Raw genomic sequence first — 17,158 nt, 5'->3', positions numbered from 1 at the left:
ATTTCGATTGATGGCAATACCGGATTTGGACCTCTGAAAAAGTTCCGCAACCAGAAACCACAGTTGAGAAAGATCAGCCGCTGGATCCCAAATCGGCGCGACTGACAGCACCTACCGCAAAACGTCGCTGTAGCACCACACACGCACGTGAATGCACTGTTACGCTGAGCTCAAAGATGATGGCATACACGTAAATAAACCCAACACTGTGGTCCTTTCCGATACCCCTCACGCCAGACGCGCAAACTTTAACTCAATTTCCTCGTGAGGGAGGGCCCACTATTTTGAAATAAAAATCGCCTGTAGCGTCAGCCCATCCGAGCTGGTGGTAGACCACGTGGCGCAATCGCCTTGGTCTGCAACGAGTATATATCGCTCACGTCCGAGCTGCTGTCACAGATTACATAGGGTTAGATTAAAAGCCCCCTCCATCTATCAAAACAAACAGACGTGTTTTTTCCGTGAGAGGCGTAGGAGGCGTAGGGCACGATGATTCATTTCCTGGCGGTCTCTAATTCGCTTGGTGCAGGTCGGGAACCGCTTCGCCCCGTTTGAGCCTATAAACCAGCTGGCTCGAGGCTGCGGGGCGAAACAGGTCCCGCCTTGCATCAACTGAATCGGAGACCGCGGTGAAGGCGGTTTCATGGATCTTGCGTTCCTGCTTTGCTCGTTCGTCAGATCTCGTCTCAGGTTGGCCACTCCAAAGAATATTTATTATTTTTGTTTGATTCAACCACTTACTGCTAATGGCAATGAATTAATATCGGAGTTCAGATGAATTTATAGTAGATTATCTTATTGTTTTTATAAAATAATTTCGGTTTTTTTTTGTTAGTAAAAAATAAATAAATTTATGGATGGAATATTGATAGATCTTGCTCATTTAATTCTATGGGTATATCACCAGAATTAAATATTTAAGATCAAATTATTCCCATTAGGTTTGACAAATTGCATTTGGTGTTCATTTGGAAATATAATTCATATCTTAAAAGGGTGTAATTTTCTGTGTTTAATTTCCAAATCCTGTTGAGGGATTTGTGTTAATAAGCAGATTATCGAGATTAATTATTTATGTAAATAATTGATATTTCTTGTCACCTCCTTCACCTTTTTGCATTCACATAGAGAAACAGAGTTACTGTTTTGGGGAAATTTGAGAAAAGAATAGAATGTTTCAAAAGAATGAGAAAAGCATGGCGTGTTCAGACACTCACTCGGAGTCTTTAGGTTTTACTAAATAAAAAATTGTTGTAGGGTTTCCACGAGGCCACTAGCATCTCCTTGTGTTTGGGGAAATTGGATCCCATTCAGATTCATTTTGTGGGAATTTAGGGAACTTCACATCTTAATCATTTATTATGTATCGTACAGTCAGAAATCATTTGACTTTTTTTATTTAAAAGTAAACACAACTAATCGCACAATGTACGATGAACAACTAGAATGTAGGATGGGGATCCTAGGATCCCCACAAAGTGAATCCAGAGAGGATCATCTTCTGTGTTAGGGGTTCTTTGAAATATTAATGAAATTCTTATTTTCGATAAGAAAATAAAAACAGCAAAAGAAAAAAACCACGCTTTAAGTGCTCGCTTGATAATTATTTTTGTTTTTTATTTTCAAGAGTGCACATGAAGGAATGGCGAACGAAAAAAGTGGAAGGAGAAATTAAAAAAAATGTGTGAAACAAAAACTTAAATACGTTTAATCGGTCTAATCGATTATAATCTTTCATAGTTTCATGTACAATTCTTCTACTACCTTCTCAAGGCTTTATTTACCTTTGCTTCTTGTCTTTTATCTTGAAGTTGAGAAAGGTGATACATTCATCCTTTCAAATTAACGAAATGTTAGGTTTTTATCACAAAAGGTTTTTGAAATAGACATATCATCACTTTCATCCCTAAATTTGAAATAGATAAGTTTCGTCTCTAAAATTGACTTAACAAATCACTTTAAACCTTCATGTCCAATTTTGTTATATTTTCTATTAGTTTGTTGATGTAGCACAATACAAAAACCACAACACCATTCATATATCGTCAATTTGTAATCGTGATTGTCATGAATGTCTGTATATCACTGCGACATCGTGATCGTGATTGCCATGAACATATGTATATCATTGCGTGAAAAAGAGAAGACAAACATGAATAAAAACGACTGGCCGTAAGCTTTTGGCAACAAGACCATCTCCAACCGATGGCTGGCCAGAGAGCTCATTTTAGTCATCTGGCCCTCCAAGATTCTCCAAGATATTAATATTTTAATGAACAGTACATGGTCATATTTGCCTCCGTCTCCAACCGAGGGCCAGAGGGCTCGTTTTAGCCCTGTCACAAAAAACCGTCTTCAACTGATGGCCAAAGGGTCATAAGGTCAAACATAATTTATTATTTAAATTATTGAAAAAATATTGAAGGAAATTATTGAAAAATTGAAAGAAATATTGCAGATGGAAATCTTGAAAAATATATTGAAGGAAATATTGCAAATGAAGTGAAGAATTGAAAGAGTTTCACCATATTTATAGAAGTAAAGAAAAGGTTTAAATTCAAAAAATAAAATAAAAAATTTTGAATACAACGGCTAGCAGTCAGCTAGCCGTTGTATTCAAATTCACTATATGTGTCAGTTATAACCGACACTAATACTAATTAATAAATATCCCAATAGCCGTTAGCCTTAATTCATTATATTCTATACTATTCTTGTCGGTTTTAACCGACAGGAAATCCAACACTTCAAAAAAAAATTGGCCAGCCTGGAGCTGGCTAGCTGGCTAGAAGTGACCAGCCCTCCAGCCCTTCCCGATTCTGTGTGGCCCTCCCAGATTCCAAAGCCCTTTGACCTAGCCCTCGGTTGGTGACGGTTTTCGGGCTATTTTCGGCCCTCTGGCCCTCTGGACCCTTCGGTTGGAGATGGCCTAAGTAGCACAATGTATTTTTTGAGCATTAATTTTCCTTGAAAAAAAATGAAATGATGTATGAAATCTTTCTTTTTTTTAAATGAGAATTTCATTAATAAACAAATCGCAGAACATCAAATTCCAGGGGATCCACGCCTAACTAAGATAAATAAACCTAAGCTTTACAAACTGAATCCAGAGCCATCAAGACTGAAAAGAAACACAACAAACCAAAACCAAACGACAAATCAAACATAAAACATAAGAGAACAAGATAAAAGATATAAATTATAATCATACAAGTGAGATAGAATCCAATGGTAAGGACTATGTTGTGTGAGGTATTTTAATTGTTTTTTAATGGCTTTTTAACCAAAATGGTATCTGAGATTTGCATAACTCCTCACTTTGGTCTCAGAGATTTGAAATCAATAGAAGTGGTCCCTAAGTTTGTCTACCATCAATCATTTTGGTCATTTCCTATAAAATTTTGTTAAATGAGGACCAAAATGACAAAAATAACCTCAATTTAATAAACAATGGGCCAAAATGATTTAACAAAAATTGAGGGTATTTTTATCATTTTATCTTTATTTAATGGAGATTTTTCAAATAAAGACCAAAATGATTGATGGTGGACAAACTTAGGGACCACTTCTATTGATTTCAAATCTCATTGACCAAAGTGAGGAGTTATGCAAATTTCAGAGATCATTTTGCTAGAAAGCCTTTTTTAATTAATGTAGAAATGAGAACAAACATAATATATATATATATATATGTGTGTGTGTGCGCGTGCGCGCGCGCGTGTGAGTGTACAAACACTCGTAATGACAAGTTTTAGAACTTTTATGAAGAAGTCAACTCCGAAATTCGTCGTTATAATCCCATAAACCATTGATTTAAATTTTAACTATTGATTGTCTTTTAAATTTATGTTCCACTCTTCTCACCGAAATTTACCAATGCTTGTTGTGATCGTCTTCCAAGCATAGAGGATGCAATTACAGTTGTTTATATATTCTTTCATATTTTTCACACTTGTACTTAATTATTATAAATTTTTATTTATTTTAAACTCTCCTAAAAATATTATTCACAAGAGTTTGTTAGGTTTTAAAAGGGATATGCTATCCACACACTTTATTTTATTTCTCATACACCCCTTGATGATTTCTGTCCATTGATCTTCTTCAATTCATCTGATCCGACGGTCGAAAATTAAAAAGGTGTGTGAGAAGTAAAATGGGGTGTGTGGATATCACACCCCGTTTTACAAATTCAAACGACAATGTACCTATTGTCAAAGTATAGAGAACATGCTCACGAGGGTTCGCATGGTTTTCATATTTTGTCACACTAGTAAATTAATTTTTATAAAGAGGAGGGGGATGAAAGCTGCCAACGGGCCATTATTTTTTGGGAACTTTAATGAAAGCTCCCGGTATTGTTCACTTTAACGAAAAACCACATTTTTACATTAAAAAGTTAATCCTGGTACTATTTACTTTACCCTTTATTTTGTCATTTTCGTTTAAACTCAAAGTTTTCAAGCTATTTTCATTAGTTTTCCTTTATTTTTTTTTGCTTTTATGACTTATTTAGGTAGACCATCAATGTGCCACCTACAATTAACTATAATCTTGTAGAAGCTCGAGTGGCAAAGCGAAAACCTTGACCTCTTATTTTTATTTTGGGTTTTTATCACAAATGATTTCTGAAATTGAACAACCCTACCAAGCTGGTCCTTAAAATTGAAAATTAATCAATGTAGTCATTGAAAATTGATACCGCAAATTAATATGGTCATTCCGTTATAATTCTTTTAAAGTTTCTGTTATGTGCTTATATGTCACAAGTGGATTCCACAAGTCTTATTAAATATTACTATAAAATTAAATAATAAAAAATAGGGTAAAAGACTGTTTACTACCCTCATGTTTCGTGGTTTTCAACATTTATTACATCAAGTTTTTTTCGTCTCAGATTCATACCGAAAGTGTAAATTTTGGAACAGTCTCATACATCCGTTAGTCAAACTGTTAAATCTGCCGTTAATTGTGACGTGGCACCCATGTGGACAATGACTGGATGCCACGTGTCATCCACATTTTTTTTTTCTTTCTTTCTTCTTCCTTCTTCCTTCTTCCTTCTTCTTCCTTCCTCCTTCCTTCCCCTTCTTCCCCTTCTTCCTTCTTCTTCCTTCTCCTTCTTCTTCCTCCGAATCTGGGGAAGGTTTTTTTTTTTTTTTTTTCTTCCTCTTCTTCTTCCTCCTTCTTCCTCCTTCTTATTCTTCTTCTTCTTCCTCCGAATCTACCCAGATTCAGTTTTTTTTTTTTTCCTTCCTCCTCCTCCTCCTTCTTCCTTCTTCCTTCTTCTTCTTATAGATGCTAATATTTAATTATATTTAAGAAACCTACTTATTTACTATTAAAAAAATATTATTTACTATTATTTTTAATATAGATGCTAATATTTAATTATATTTATGAGACATACTTATGTGACACATAAGCACATAATAGAAAATAGAAATTTTAACGAAAGGACCATATTGGTTTGTGACATCAACTTTCAAAGACTATATTGATTGATTTTCAATTTCAAAAACCATCTTGATGGGATGGTTCAATTTCAATGATCATTTGTCATAAAAACCTTTTTATTTTTTATTTGTGTAAAGAGCATCCTCCCTGATCCCTACGGTCTGAACAACAAAAATGAAACAGCAATCGGTAAAAATTGGGGTTAAAGAACACGACAGATTCCGAAGAACATCATGAAGTCCCCGGAAAGGCAAAGTTGTATAAATGCACAACACTATGGCTCAATGTTCAGTGCATCCTTGGTCGAACAAGAAACAAAATCATTCATACAATGCTTGAAATGTTTACCGGCCACCTCTTCTTCCTCTACCGCGATGCCCTCCTCTCCCTCCTCTCCCTCGGCCTCCTCTTCCTCCTCTTCCTCCTCGGCCTCCGAATCCAGGCCCATTTTGTTTTAGTCCTAACGATTGAACTCCCCTCCTCTTTCCACGGTGTTCGTCATCCTCGTCCTCTTTGTACTTAGAGCTGCTTCTAGCCCTAAAAGAAATCTCACGCGAACCTCCAGGTCCGAGCTTAACATCACTAGGGATGGCAGAAACTCGCCGATCATCTCTGAGGGCTGCCACCCTCTCCCCCAGTGGAAGTGATTCCTCGTTTGCAAAAGACTCGCGATTCAAGAATGCTTCTGCATGCCGCTCATCCTTAACTTCATACAATCTATAGAATTTTCAACAAACAGATAGTTAGTAACTCAAGTTCAAGATTGAAAACTCCAAATCACAAACTCGCACAAAAATACACAGAAATCGATAGTGTAGCTTAAGAAAAAATAAAGAAATCAGATTAATGATTTTTGACATGGGACTAGTAAAATTCCTCCGTGTCTGATCATTATGATATTTTTAACACCATAGCCAATACTTGTATGATTCAAACCCACTTTATAAGCGAAATCTCCATGTCCAACACTAAGGTATTGTGTAATCCCTTGTAGAAGGCAGGAAAGAATGAGTTCTAAACAGAAGAGGTTAGATTTCACAAAACCGAGGGAGCTTGGATGTACAGTATCAGTAAAGAGACGTTATGGCGAATGTCTACAAAAGAACAAGAAACCCTCACCTTGGAGTTCGTCCCTTCATTCTCAGTTTACTGTTTTCGTGGCCAGGCTCATCCAAAGATGTCGCTGAGGCATCAGAATCACTCAAATCCGGATCATTATCCTCCATGGAAGGTCTGAAATGTTCCTCTACCAAAGATGGTTGCTTCGTAGAAGGCATAGGGTGTAGAGCCCTATACTCTTGTGAGAACTCATCGATTTCAAAATCCTGGACACGTATCATAGAAAGCATTATAACTGTTAGGGATCATGCAAATTAATGAACGTGGTGCAAGAGTAGGCCCTAGCTTCTCATCAATTTTTTCTTTCTTTTAAATGACAGGACATCATAAACAGAAATGGAGCTATACAGAATATATCCAGCAGTCCACTAAACTAAACAGAACAAAACAGTGCAAGTCAGAATGCAGCAAAGCCAAACCCATAGGTATAACCATATAAGAGATCTAGTTCCCATACAAATTGAAAGGAAAAAAAAGAAAAGGCAATAAAACTTTGCTTGTGCAGCTGCACATAGTGCATCAATGGCGAAAAAAAGAGGTGAAAAAGAAAAGGCAATCAAACTTTGCTTGTGCCTCTGCACATAGTGCATCAATGGCAAAAAAGAGGTGACCGATTGAACAACACAAATTATAACATACTATCAAGCATCAAACCCCCATTATAGATCCACAAAATCTAGCACATTCGATGCTACAATCATATAAATGCAGAAACCAATTAGGGAAAAGTTTCGTGAAATTAGTATAGAAAAATTATACAGGAAGGATGGTGAACCGCGTTAACAAAATTTTGTTTTAAATACTCGCTCTTTTTCTACATGAGACAGGTTGAGATTATATTACCTCATTTTCAAACATTTTTCCAAACCGCTCGTCTTTGAGAATATCACTAGCAAGTGCCTTCTTTTTCTTGGCTGGCTTCTTAGTCTCATTGTCATCAACATTAATTTCATTCTCTGCATCTTCATTATCAAGAATACTCTTTGCAAGAGTTCGATTGACCTTGGGCAATTTCCTCTTAATCTGCAGTAAAAAATGGACGTCATGCCTGGTTGAAGTACTTTGGAGAAAGACTCACAAAAAAGGTTAAGTTGCAAAAGTTTTATCGCAGCTAGAAAATAGCACAAACAGTAGAGGATACCAATTTCAAACTTCTCATTAAAAACCATCCTCACCTGATAATGGATGTAGACATAGTATATGCAAATAATATAGAGCTTTAAAGAATTTTAACATGCAGGATCAGAAATCCTTATATATTGTGATTTCCTTGGTCACAAGAGAGAATTTCTTGGAATACATAGAAATTAATGCCAGGCACGTGTATAAATAGACCCATATATATACAAAAATAAATAATCATAGATGAGAATAGCTAACCGTAATTCGCTCTCCTGCAAGTTCTTTCTCTAGCATCTCTCGTTTCCGCTGTTCTCTGTATTCAGTATAATCAAAAGGCTCTGCCAAAGCTTTTGCCTGCCAGAATGTATATACTATAAAATAATGCAAACTTTGTACAATAACTAGAAGTAATCAAAGAAATACCCTAATCGAGCATGGAGAACGTCAATGACCATGAAGATATGCATTCATCACTGACACAAGATTTATACACTAACCCTAACTTTAACACATTAGCTCACTAAATCCTTCAACTGCCCAAAACATGCATTTCAAAATAATATCTATAACCAACAAATTGCCTGTGTGATCTCTTTTCATGTTTTTCATATATGTCCCTGGATTCGCTTCTCCCTAAAAAATGTTTCAACCTAATTGTAAATGAAAGACGGAGGAGGCTATACACAATGAATGATACGAATTGTTGTGTTTCTTGTAGCAATATGGCACCAATTGCTAAATAAAATAAAAAACATACTTACAAAAGGGAGGCTAACCTTTTTATACAACCGATAATCAATAAAAAACCCATGCATGTAAGCTCGAAGTAGATTGGTCCCAATGAGACCAGTCAACTTCAACCTTTCGAGGTCTTCTTTTGTCAAAAATTTGAAATCGTCATAAATGGTAGTCTGTTCACCCTCCTCTAGCTCCTCCTGTAAAAAAGAACTCGAACATTAGAATATAACTGAAGACCTCAAACGAGATGAAACTAAATCTATGTAGGGATGTAAAATAAACCCACAGTAAGGTTTTGCAGGTAAGAACACCAATTCGGAGCAGGTCCAAGTTCAGGTATAAAATAAGATGGAATCTGACTGCAGTCCAGAGCAAGCAACATCAACCCACTGCCCGGGAATGTACAAATATCATTAATTGTGCCAGCCGTTGGCTCAATGCTGGTCATGCCTTCACCCTGCAGACAATGGGAATCTACTTAGCAAAACAATAAAATCCAACATCAACCCCAACCACAATATAAAAACATCTACGCCGTTACGCCGTAAAATAAAAATAAATAAATAATGTGTTTTAAAAATGTAATTTCTTACCGTGTCAGGATCCCATATTCTAACAATATGATTATCAGTGGTAATCAACTTTGGCCCCTCAGAGTTTAGAGTTTGATGCCATTTAATGTCTAATATCGGGCTACCATACCTATACACCAACGACAGGGTTTTCAACAGCAAGTTTTAAAAAGAAACAATTCAGACTCCCTCAGTGTTCTAATCATAAAAAATAAATAAAAAATAAAAAAAAACCATAAGGAGGTAATACTCACATGTGATCCTTAACCTGTATAGGATGTGATGAGCGCAAGTCATAGATGAGCACCTGCAAATTCAACCACATGATCGAAATTAGATTTCTGTGGACATATGAGTGAAAGGATTTGGATTCAATCTATAGAAACCAAAATGTAAAATGAAAGTTGAATTCTTTTTTGAACATTGGGCATGCCTCAGACAGGTCTTTACAACTTAATGGGAAAGCAAACAATGTTTCTCGAATATGGAAACCTGATATGCAATAAAATAAGATATGGTGATGCCAAAACTAGGATACAGACACAGATTACAATGTAGGACAATAAGAAGAGATCCGGACTCACTCCAGCCTTTGGCATCACACCAAAGTTTTTCCAGCATAGAAATCACAAAAATTCCAGCATTACTCCAAACATGTGCCTCACATACACCACCATTAATCACATTAACACTATTTTTAAAGATCACAAAGTATCCCCTTTATAGAGTGATTGGCACATGGATCCAGAAAACTGAAGTTCCACATTAATATATTTAGGAACTCTAAAGATGTAATTTGACACCTAATACATTAGTAATGTAGTCATGAAATTGTTAGCTACTCCACAAAAGACTTTACCATGTAAAATCAACACCTACCTTATGCTTGGCAAGTTATCTCTTATCTTGAATCTTGATTACCTTTTTTAATATGAGACGATTACCTCGTTTTCTCTTCAATGCTAATGTTTTTGCCAATGAAAAATCATCATCCCACTACGTCAAGACCATATCCATTTGGACAAATAATTACGCACTCTCTCAAGGAAACAATATTAAGAAACAAAAAATAAATGTTCACCTCGTGTAGACAAAAAGAAGACAATTCACTTGACTTGTAAGAGAAAGGTTTATGAAACATTGTTGACAATTTGACAAACAGTGCCGATTAGCTTCTAAGTTGGTTGGTGCATTTGTTTTTCACTTGAAAGAGTACAGGTCACCCTTTCAAGAGCCACTAGTTTATCTCAAGTTTCCCTGTCCTTACGTGTCACGGAAACAAGTGGCTGTCTTAAGCAATTATATGATTGCCAAGCCTACCCATGCAAACACAGATATACGGAACCAAACAATTGTTCAAATTACATTTTTTGAATCACAACTGAAGAAAACTGCAGTAGATATTGCATTGTTAGCAATGAAAAATATGGCACAGTTTTTAACTTCTGATAACACGCATAATTAAATTAAATCAAAGCTATATCATCACAAAAATGTGAAATTATAGGATAACTTTTTAGTAAAAAGAAAATTGACATAATACCTTTCCACCACTGCTTCCAACAGCCAATTGGAAACCCGTTTTCTCATCAAACTCTAATGCGGTGACTTCCTGCAAATCCAGGAGGAAGTCAGATTAAGGACAGCCATGTCTGATTCAAAGTTGAAGAGAAAATGTAGTAATCAGCGGAAACATAAAAATACCACCAATGCCTATGTCTTAGCAAGTGGAATAGAGAGCAACAGAAAACTTTATTCCCCTGCCAGGCATCTGTTCATTGGACTTGTTAACTGACCAAATCATTTAATCCAATTACAAATGGGAATTTTGGTTTGGTTTAAACTAGGAGACGGCCTCCAAGAGTTAATTTGGACGTGGTTTGGAATTTGGAAACTTGATGGCTAGAAATGAAGCTCTTCTAGCTAAGTGGTTATGGAGGTTTGCATTATGTGCGGGAAGCACTACGGCATTCTGTAATAAATATTAAATATGGGATTTCGTCCAATGAGTGGGACTCCAACTTTGTTTTGACCGGAACTTGTCATAGCCCTTGGAAGGACCTTACCCATGGCTACAACTCATTTATTATGAACTGTCACTTTGTTGTCGGAATGGTGAAAGAATCATGTTTTGGGAAGATACGTGGTTGGGGGATTCGCCTCTCAATCTCGGTTTCCATCGCTCTACAATTCATTTGGATATTGGAACACAGACACTTCTTGCTTTGTGGACTTGTCCAATGGTTGGAGTGAAAAATTAATCACCGCAGAGATGAAATATAAACAAGGTATATCATTTTGAAAAGCCAAAGGTTCAACAGGTTTTTACAATAAAAAGTTAAGTATGACATAAATAAAACAAAAGAGGAAATAGCAAAGAATGCCGTAGCTCTTCCCGCACAAGAGTTGTGAATATTAGCCCCACAAGAGTTTGTGAATAAGTGATTAAAGATGCATTTCCATGTCTATTCTTAGAATTGAAACAAATTACTTTATCTAATTATATAATTCAAGGAAGAATTGGAATTTAAGGTTCAGGAGAAATTTGAATGACAGTGAGGTGTATGAGGATTCTTCTGTTTTGTGCTTACTGGACGGTGTCCATTTTCGCCTGTTCTGTGCTTGCTGGACAGTGTCCTGACCCATTCACCTAGGATGGACTCAAGAAAATGGTCTCTGGATAAAGGGAATTACTCATGCCAATCTGACTAGACTTTTCCCATGGCTCAATTATACTCACAACCATGAGTCAAAACCACACTAGCTCAAACCACTGTTGCACTCCATAACTATTCCACACTTATCCAGGACATTGACTCCATTGCAGAAACCAAGCACACTTCTGTCTGTAGAAAAGAGTATTTACTCTAACAAATATATAAAAAGCCTCTTACCTGGTCAAAGTCACCAGCAGGTGCGACAGCATTAATCCTGCCAGCTGAAGATTTCATTCTCAAGTCAAAACATTCCACGGCACCATCCTCACCACCACAAGCAACAAGACCATGAAGCTTGCTGAAATTTTAAAACAAAATATCCTTAACCTAGACAGCTAAGGAAAAATAACCAATATAGCTATATAAGGGTATCCAGCATGTGTCTGATAACTACAGAATATAATGACCCTATAATAGAAAGAAAACAAAGATCAACAAGCCACCTCCGAGAAACTATATTTAGTGCTGGCGATTGTGTGCTAAGGGAAGAGAGGAATCGCCCCTGCAACCAATGCAAAACTGTTATCGACAGACTTTATAAATTAAGGGGAATTCAAAGGAGTCTATTAAAGCAAGAAACCTGTTCCAAATTAATCCTGTATAATTCTGGAGAAGAGGCAGCACAAAGCAAGTCACAAGACCAGCAATCATATGCAAGATCCCTTCCCATTCTGTACACCCAAGTTAAATAAACTCATTAGACAATGAATACCAAACTTTTATAACTGGTATGATTATATTATTCTGCAAGGAAAAAATTTTGAAATGTCAAGGTAAGATTTTCATCTACTATAAAGAGGGCAGTGGGCACAAACAAAGTACAATTTGGAAAAATGCTAGACATGCAAAACTATGTTTTAAAACAAAAAAAAGTAGATGCAAACATTTTTATGTATTTATTTTACATATTTTTTCATATTTTTAATATATGGGTAGCCTTTCTTTCATGAGTTCGTGGTTTTTCAACTCATTAGATGATTGAAATGGTGTTAACATGATGATTGTAGAGAGTGTAAATCCCACATCCGGGAAATGGGGGAGTAGCCCAACTCCTTAAAAGTCCATGCTAATCTTCTTTACTTTCCAATGTGAATATCTGAATAGTTTCAGGCTCATTTCAAATAATAAAGGAGTGAAAACTACAAAATTTCAAATTTTGAGTGATACAATAAAGGGCACTCTATTTTGTGGTGTGTTCTATGTTAAAAATTCACCAAGACATTTACAGACAAACGCAAACACCTACACACTAATCTAAATACAAAAACTTTGTCAAAATCTGCGAGAGTACAAACCATAAGCAAAGCAAAGAAAATACATGGTTTACACAACATTTCATGCATGGCCCATAAACATAAGCAAAGCATAAAAGGAAACCTTGGAATCCGCAAGCTGTAATGCTTTCCATATTTCGCATGTAGATAAACAGAACGGTCAGCACACAAAAACGCAAGCTTTGAATAATCATCGGCCAAAACCTAAATGAGCAAGTAAAGGTTAGGCCAGTATTAATTCAAACATCAAGTGAACATCTCAAGAACAGCACAATACTGTCATTGTTACATAGAAACTATACAAACTTGAATAATTGTGGATTTCAGAAGGAGAAAACAATTTAAAAGGAAACTGTATTTAACCAAGGGGAAAAAGAGGCTGCGCTTATAAGATCAAATAGTAGGGTTTGAGCCCATATGGTGTTCTTAAGTTGCTTAAGAAAGAATACTCAATCAAACTTACAATTTTCATTACTAGTTAATAAAACTTAAACTCTTGTAAGAACAAGTAATTGATTTCTTTTTTCAAGTTCATCAGATTCCATAGAAATGAGCAAGAACGACTGACTGACATTGCAAGCAGTAAGGCAGGTTAAAGTAACAACCAATGGCGCAATATTCAATAATAAAAAATTTGAGAAATTTTCCAGGATAGGAGAACTTGAATGATAAAATATTGATAAAACCAGCCAAAGCCGAAGACAGAGTGGCAATAGACCATGAAAAAGTATTTCAAATACCATTGTTACATCAGATATGAATCCAATTGGTGAAACTAAACTACCTGAAAATCGATTATCTCAGAGTCCAAGTGCCTTTCAAACTTGAGTGAAAGTTCCCTCAGCTCATAAACTTTGACTTGTGGTGGGTAAATACCTGGATTTCAATAGTAAAAAAACACAATTAAGAAAAGTTAGTATTTTGCAACTCTATTTTGCGAACATACACACAAACATACATTCTGTGCAGAATTCCCTTTGATTGTGAAAATTAAACTACATACCAAACACGACAGAAAGTAAACTTTAAAAGCACCTGCTGCAATTAGAAACTCTCCGTCAGGAGTTGCCTTGATTTTGGTCGTTGCAGTTTCAAACCTCAGATCCTGGATCAAGTCCACTCTTTGCATATAGTCTGAAAATAAACAGTGAATAAAAGTCTCTCATTACGTAAAATTGGTGCTAAAAGCATCTCTATAATTATTATTTTTTTTTTTGGAAATTGAGACAAATTTTAATTGCAGAAAACACTAAAAATACAAGGGCGGACAAGATGTCCACAAAAACAAAACAGAAGTCAGTAAGTTCTATGGATACAAAGTACTAAATTAATTGTAAAGTATGTCAACTTTAAAAGATATAGGCATTAGGAAAAAAGAAACACCTTATCTCAAATAGCTACTGTGTGTATGTATGTATGGTTAGAAAGATAAGTAGAAGGGTCATGTTGAAGGTCTTATTGACAATTATCACTATGTAGAAGCAAGTTTCTTAAGACGGGACCTCTGAAAATTATAACTTATTACAATGTGGAGTTTATTCATATAATTGGCCCGAGTTGGGACCAAAATTGCGTATAACTAAATAGACGTTATCCTCACAGAGTATCACTATAAACAGGTTTTATTTTACATAATAAATATTAAACATTTAATTAACAGAGGATCTTTCTATAAGAATTGTTATTTTTCCTTTTAACAGGGATTCAATCTTCACACGCAAATTAGACAACGTTTGGTATAATCCAAAGACCCAAACTGACAAATTTTAAATGTTAAATTTGTAAAGCACATATAAAATTTCAAAAACAAGAGAAAACAAACAGATAGTGCTCTATAACATCCAATTACTGATCACAGATTCCACCATAATGTTCAAATCATTTTACAAATCCAAAACTTAGCAGCTGAAGTCGAGAATTAAGTAAAAAAAAAAGGTACTTTGGTCTTTGCGAAGAGCTCGACGCTTCTTAGGGTTAAGCCAGGTGGCGAGAGAGCGTTGCTGGGAAGCAACGCTGTACATCTTGACACCATTGATGGAGGTCGACTTGAGTTTGCCTCCGTCGTACGCCATGGAACCGGAAGGAATGAGATTCTGATAAACTTAAAGCATAAACAAACAAAAATACAATAAAAAAATATCAACAATTAATCCAAATAGTGATTCTTATACAAAAACAACAAATACTCAGAAATCAAATACAAAATATCATCTCTTTGAGGTTATTTCTCCTATTAATACAATAATTACAAAACCCTGTACCGATCAAACAAATAAAAATTTAAAAAAAAATGAAAAACCAAAAAGTGTGTACCTCGGGATTAAATCGGTGGTGGTTTGGAGAGGATAGATAGTTAGGTGGGAGGAACTCGTGACAGGAGGTACGGCTGGCGGTGGCCGCGGCGGAGAGAGAGAGAGCGTAGGGAGAGACGGACAGCGGCTCCTCTCTATTACGGAGTGGGGATGTGGTGCGGAGCAGCAGACGATTACAACACTACGTTTTTTCGGTTGAGGGTTTAGGGTTTATAACACAAACCGACCCATTTCTATTTGACCCGGAACCAACTGGAAAGAACCCATTCTCCTATCCGTATCTGTTTAACAGGACTTGTCCGGATCGTGTAATCCAGACCGTCCCCTCAAATCTTGCGGTCACAATTTGATTTTTCCTTTTTTGGGCTGGTTTCCCGAGGAACGACGTCGTACTCCGAAACAACGTTGGTCGTCCCCCCTCTTTCATTTGGCCTTCAGGCGCGATTTCTGTGGGAGTGGGTTTGTGATTTTTATTTTTTTATTTTTATTTGAGTCTGAGTTGGTTTGTGTTTAAAACACTCACTTTTGAGTGTTTTCAAGAAAGCTATTTTAAAGTTCGTCTTAACATCAATTTTTGAAAATACTCTTGCAAGGATTCAAATCTGAAAATTTGTTTTTTTAATTAAAATGTAAGATTCAAGTAGAAGACCAAACAAAGATCTTAAGATGTAACATTGTAAGTATGTTACTACTGGGTCTTTTTTTACTCATGAAATAATACAAGCTTGAGAAAGGCTCAAATAAGGCCCAAGGAAGGAACATAAGACCAAGACAAAGGGACCATTGACCAGCTCAAAAAAACTGGAGGAAATAGCCTCGAGCGCTATAAACGACCGCTCAATGGTCTGATTTGACTCTCAACAAGTAAGCCGAGCACCTTCTTATAAAGTACTTTCCGACTATGTAAGGCAAGTTGGCAAATTGACAACTTTATAGCACGAAGTCCTAGGAGCCAACCTACTTAGACACTAACCCTAAGCCATGTGTGCACCATCCAGCCTATGAAGGGACCTTAAAGGTTGTCACACCCACTGCTCGAGGTGTGTACCTTTGATTCAATAGGGCCGAACAAGGCACTCGGTACACATTGGCCCATGAAACCATGCAATTAGGCATGAACAAATGTCACTTCATCACTGCATGTCGACTGAAGAGCAGAGTAGTACCCAACAAGAGCAGAGGAGTACCCAACAAGCTATGTCGACATATCTGGTTCATTATATGCAAAAGCAATGGAATACTTGAGCCCAGGGCTTTTGAGGCTCATTGAGGGCCTATATAAGGGGAATGAGCACCTCTTATCAACGGTCGGACACAAGAAAGAAAAAAAAGATTAGACTCTTACCGAGCATTTTTTGTAACCAATCTTCAATATATATACGAGCACTACAATGAACACAGCCAGTTGTAAGGGGTGAACTACTTAATCCTTGTTGTCAAGTTATTACAATTTTAATTACGAGCCCACCAAGGACCGACCGTACTGGTCTTTGTTAGCCTCCCATCTTTTAACGTTAACAAAGTATATTTGTTTATGAATAATTAAACGATCTTTGTTTCAAATGATTTTTTGTAAGGATAATTTTTTTAATGAAGATTACGAAATTGAACGATTCCAGTTACAATTTATAAGGTGAATTAAACAGAACAACGTAGAGACTAAAAGAGACCTAAAAAGAATTAAACAGAAGGACACGATTTGGGATAATTTCCAAAATAGAGTCCAACAAATTCAGGAAATCAGGATCATGGCCAGATTAGAGTCGGAATGAATTTACCAAGAGACTACGGTCACAAACCATTACCAATAGCTATATTTGTAGGAGAGGATGAGTGAGTCGTCGAAA

The 17,158-nt window shown here is 36.3% G+C and overlaps 1 protein-coding gene across 2 annotated transcripts; it reads right to left on the bottom strand.

The window, feature by feature from the left end:
- Positions 1 to 5,659: 5,659 nt before the first annotated feature.
- On the bottom strand, positions 5,660 to 15,517 carry LOC126627531 (uncharacterized). Of its 2 annotated transcripts, none has more exons than XM_050297119.1 (17): positions 15,313 to 15,517; positions 14,939 to 15,100; positions 14,035 to 14,133; positions 13,784 to 13,875; positions 13,103 to 13,203; positions 12,306 to 12,396; positions 12,169 to 12,227; positions 11,903 to 12,023; positions 10,552 to 10,620; positions 9,263 to 9,315; positions 9,030 to 9,138; positions 8,723 to 8,893; positions 8,475 to 8,633; positions 7,957 to 8,052; positions 7,420 to 7,599; positions 6,577 to 6,782; positions 5,660 to 6,174 (listed from the first exon to the last, which is right to left on the bottom strand). In XM_050297119.1, exons 2-17 carry the CDS (start codon positions 15,069 to 15,071, stop codon positions 5,802 to 5,804), a joined length of 2,112 nt encoding a protein of 703 aa, XP_050153076.1. In that variant the 5' UTR covers positions 15,072 to 15,100; positions 15,313 to 15,517; the 3' UTR covers positions 5,660 to 5,801. The 2 variants fall into 2 exon arrangements, with proteins under 2 accessions (XP_050153076.1, XP_050153077.1); XM_050297120.1 differs by having other exon boundaries at positions 14,939 to 15,092.
- Between the last annotated feature and the right edge of the window lie 1,641 nt (positions 15,518 to 17,158).

Source organism: Malus sylvestris, chromosome 6 (genome assembly GCF_916048215.2).
Source record: "Malus sylvestris chromosome 6, drMalSylv7.2, whole genome shotgun sequence".
Classification (NCBI taxonomy): Eukaryota; Viridiplantae; Streptophyta; class Magnoliopsida; order Rosales; family Rosaceae; genus Malus; species Malus sylvestris.
This window is presented reverse-complemented; position numbering and strand designations above follow the sequence as displayed.

Coding starts and splice junctions, on each gene's coding strand:
- LOC126627531 (XM_050297119.1), bottom strand. CDS start 15,071: ATGGCGTACGACGGAGGCAAACTCAAGTCGACCTCCATCAATGGTGTC. Junction 12,228..12,305: donor ACAGGATTAATTTGGAACAG/GTTTCTTGCTTT, acceptor CATTGGTTGCAG/GGGCGATTCCTCTCTTCCCT. Junction 9,316..10,551: donor TTGGAAGCAGTGGTGGAAAG/GTATTATGTCAA, acceptor TTGAATTTGCAG/GTGCTCATCTATGACTTGCG.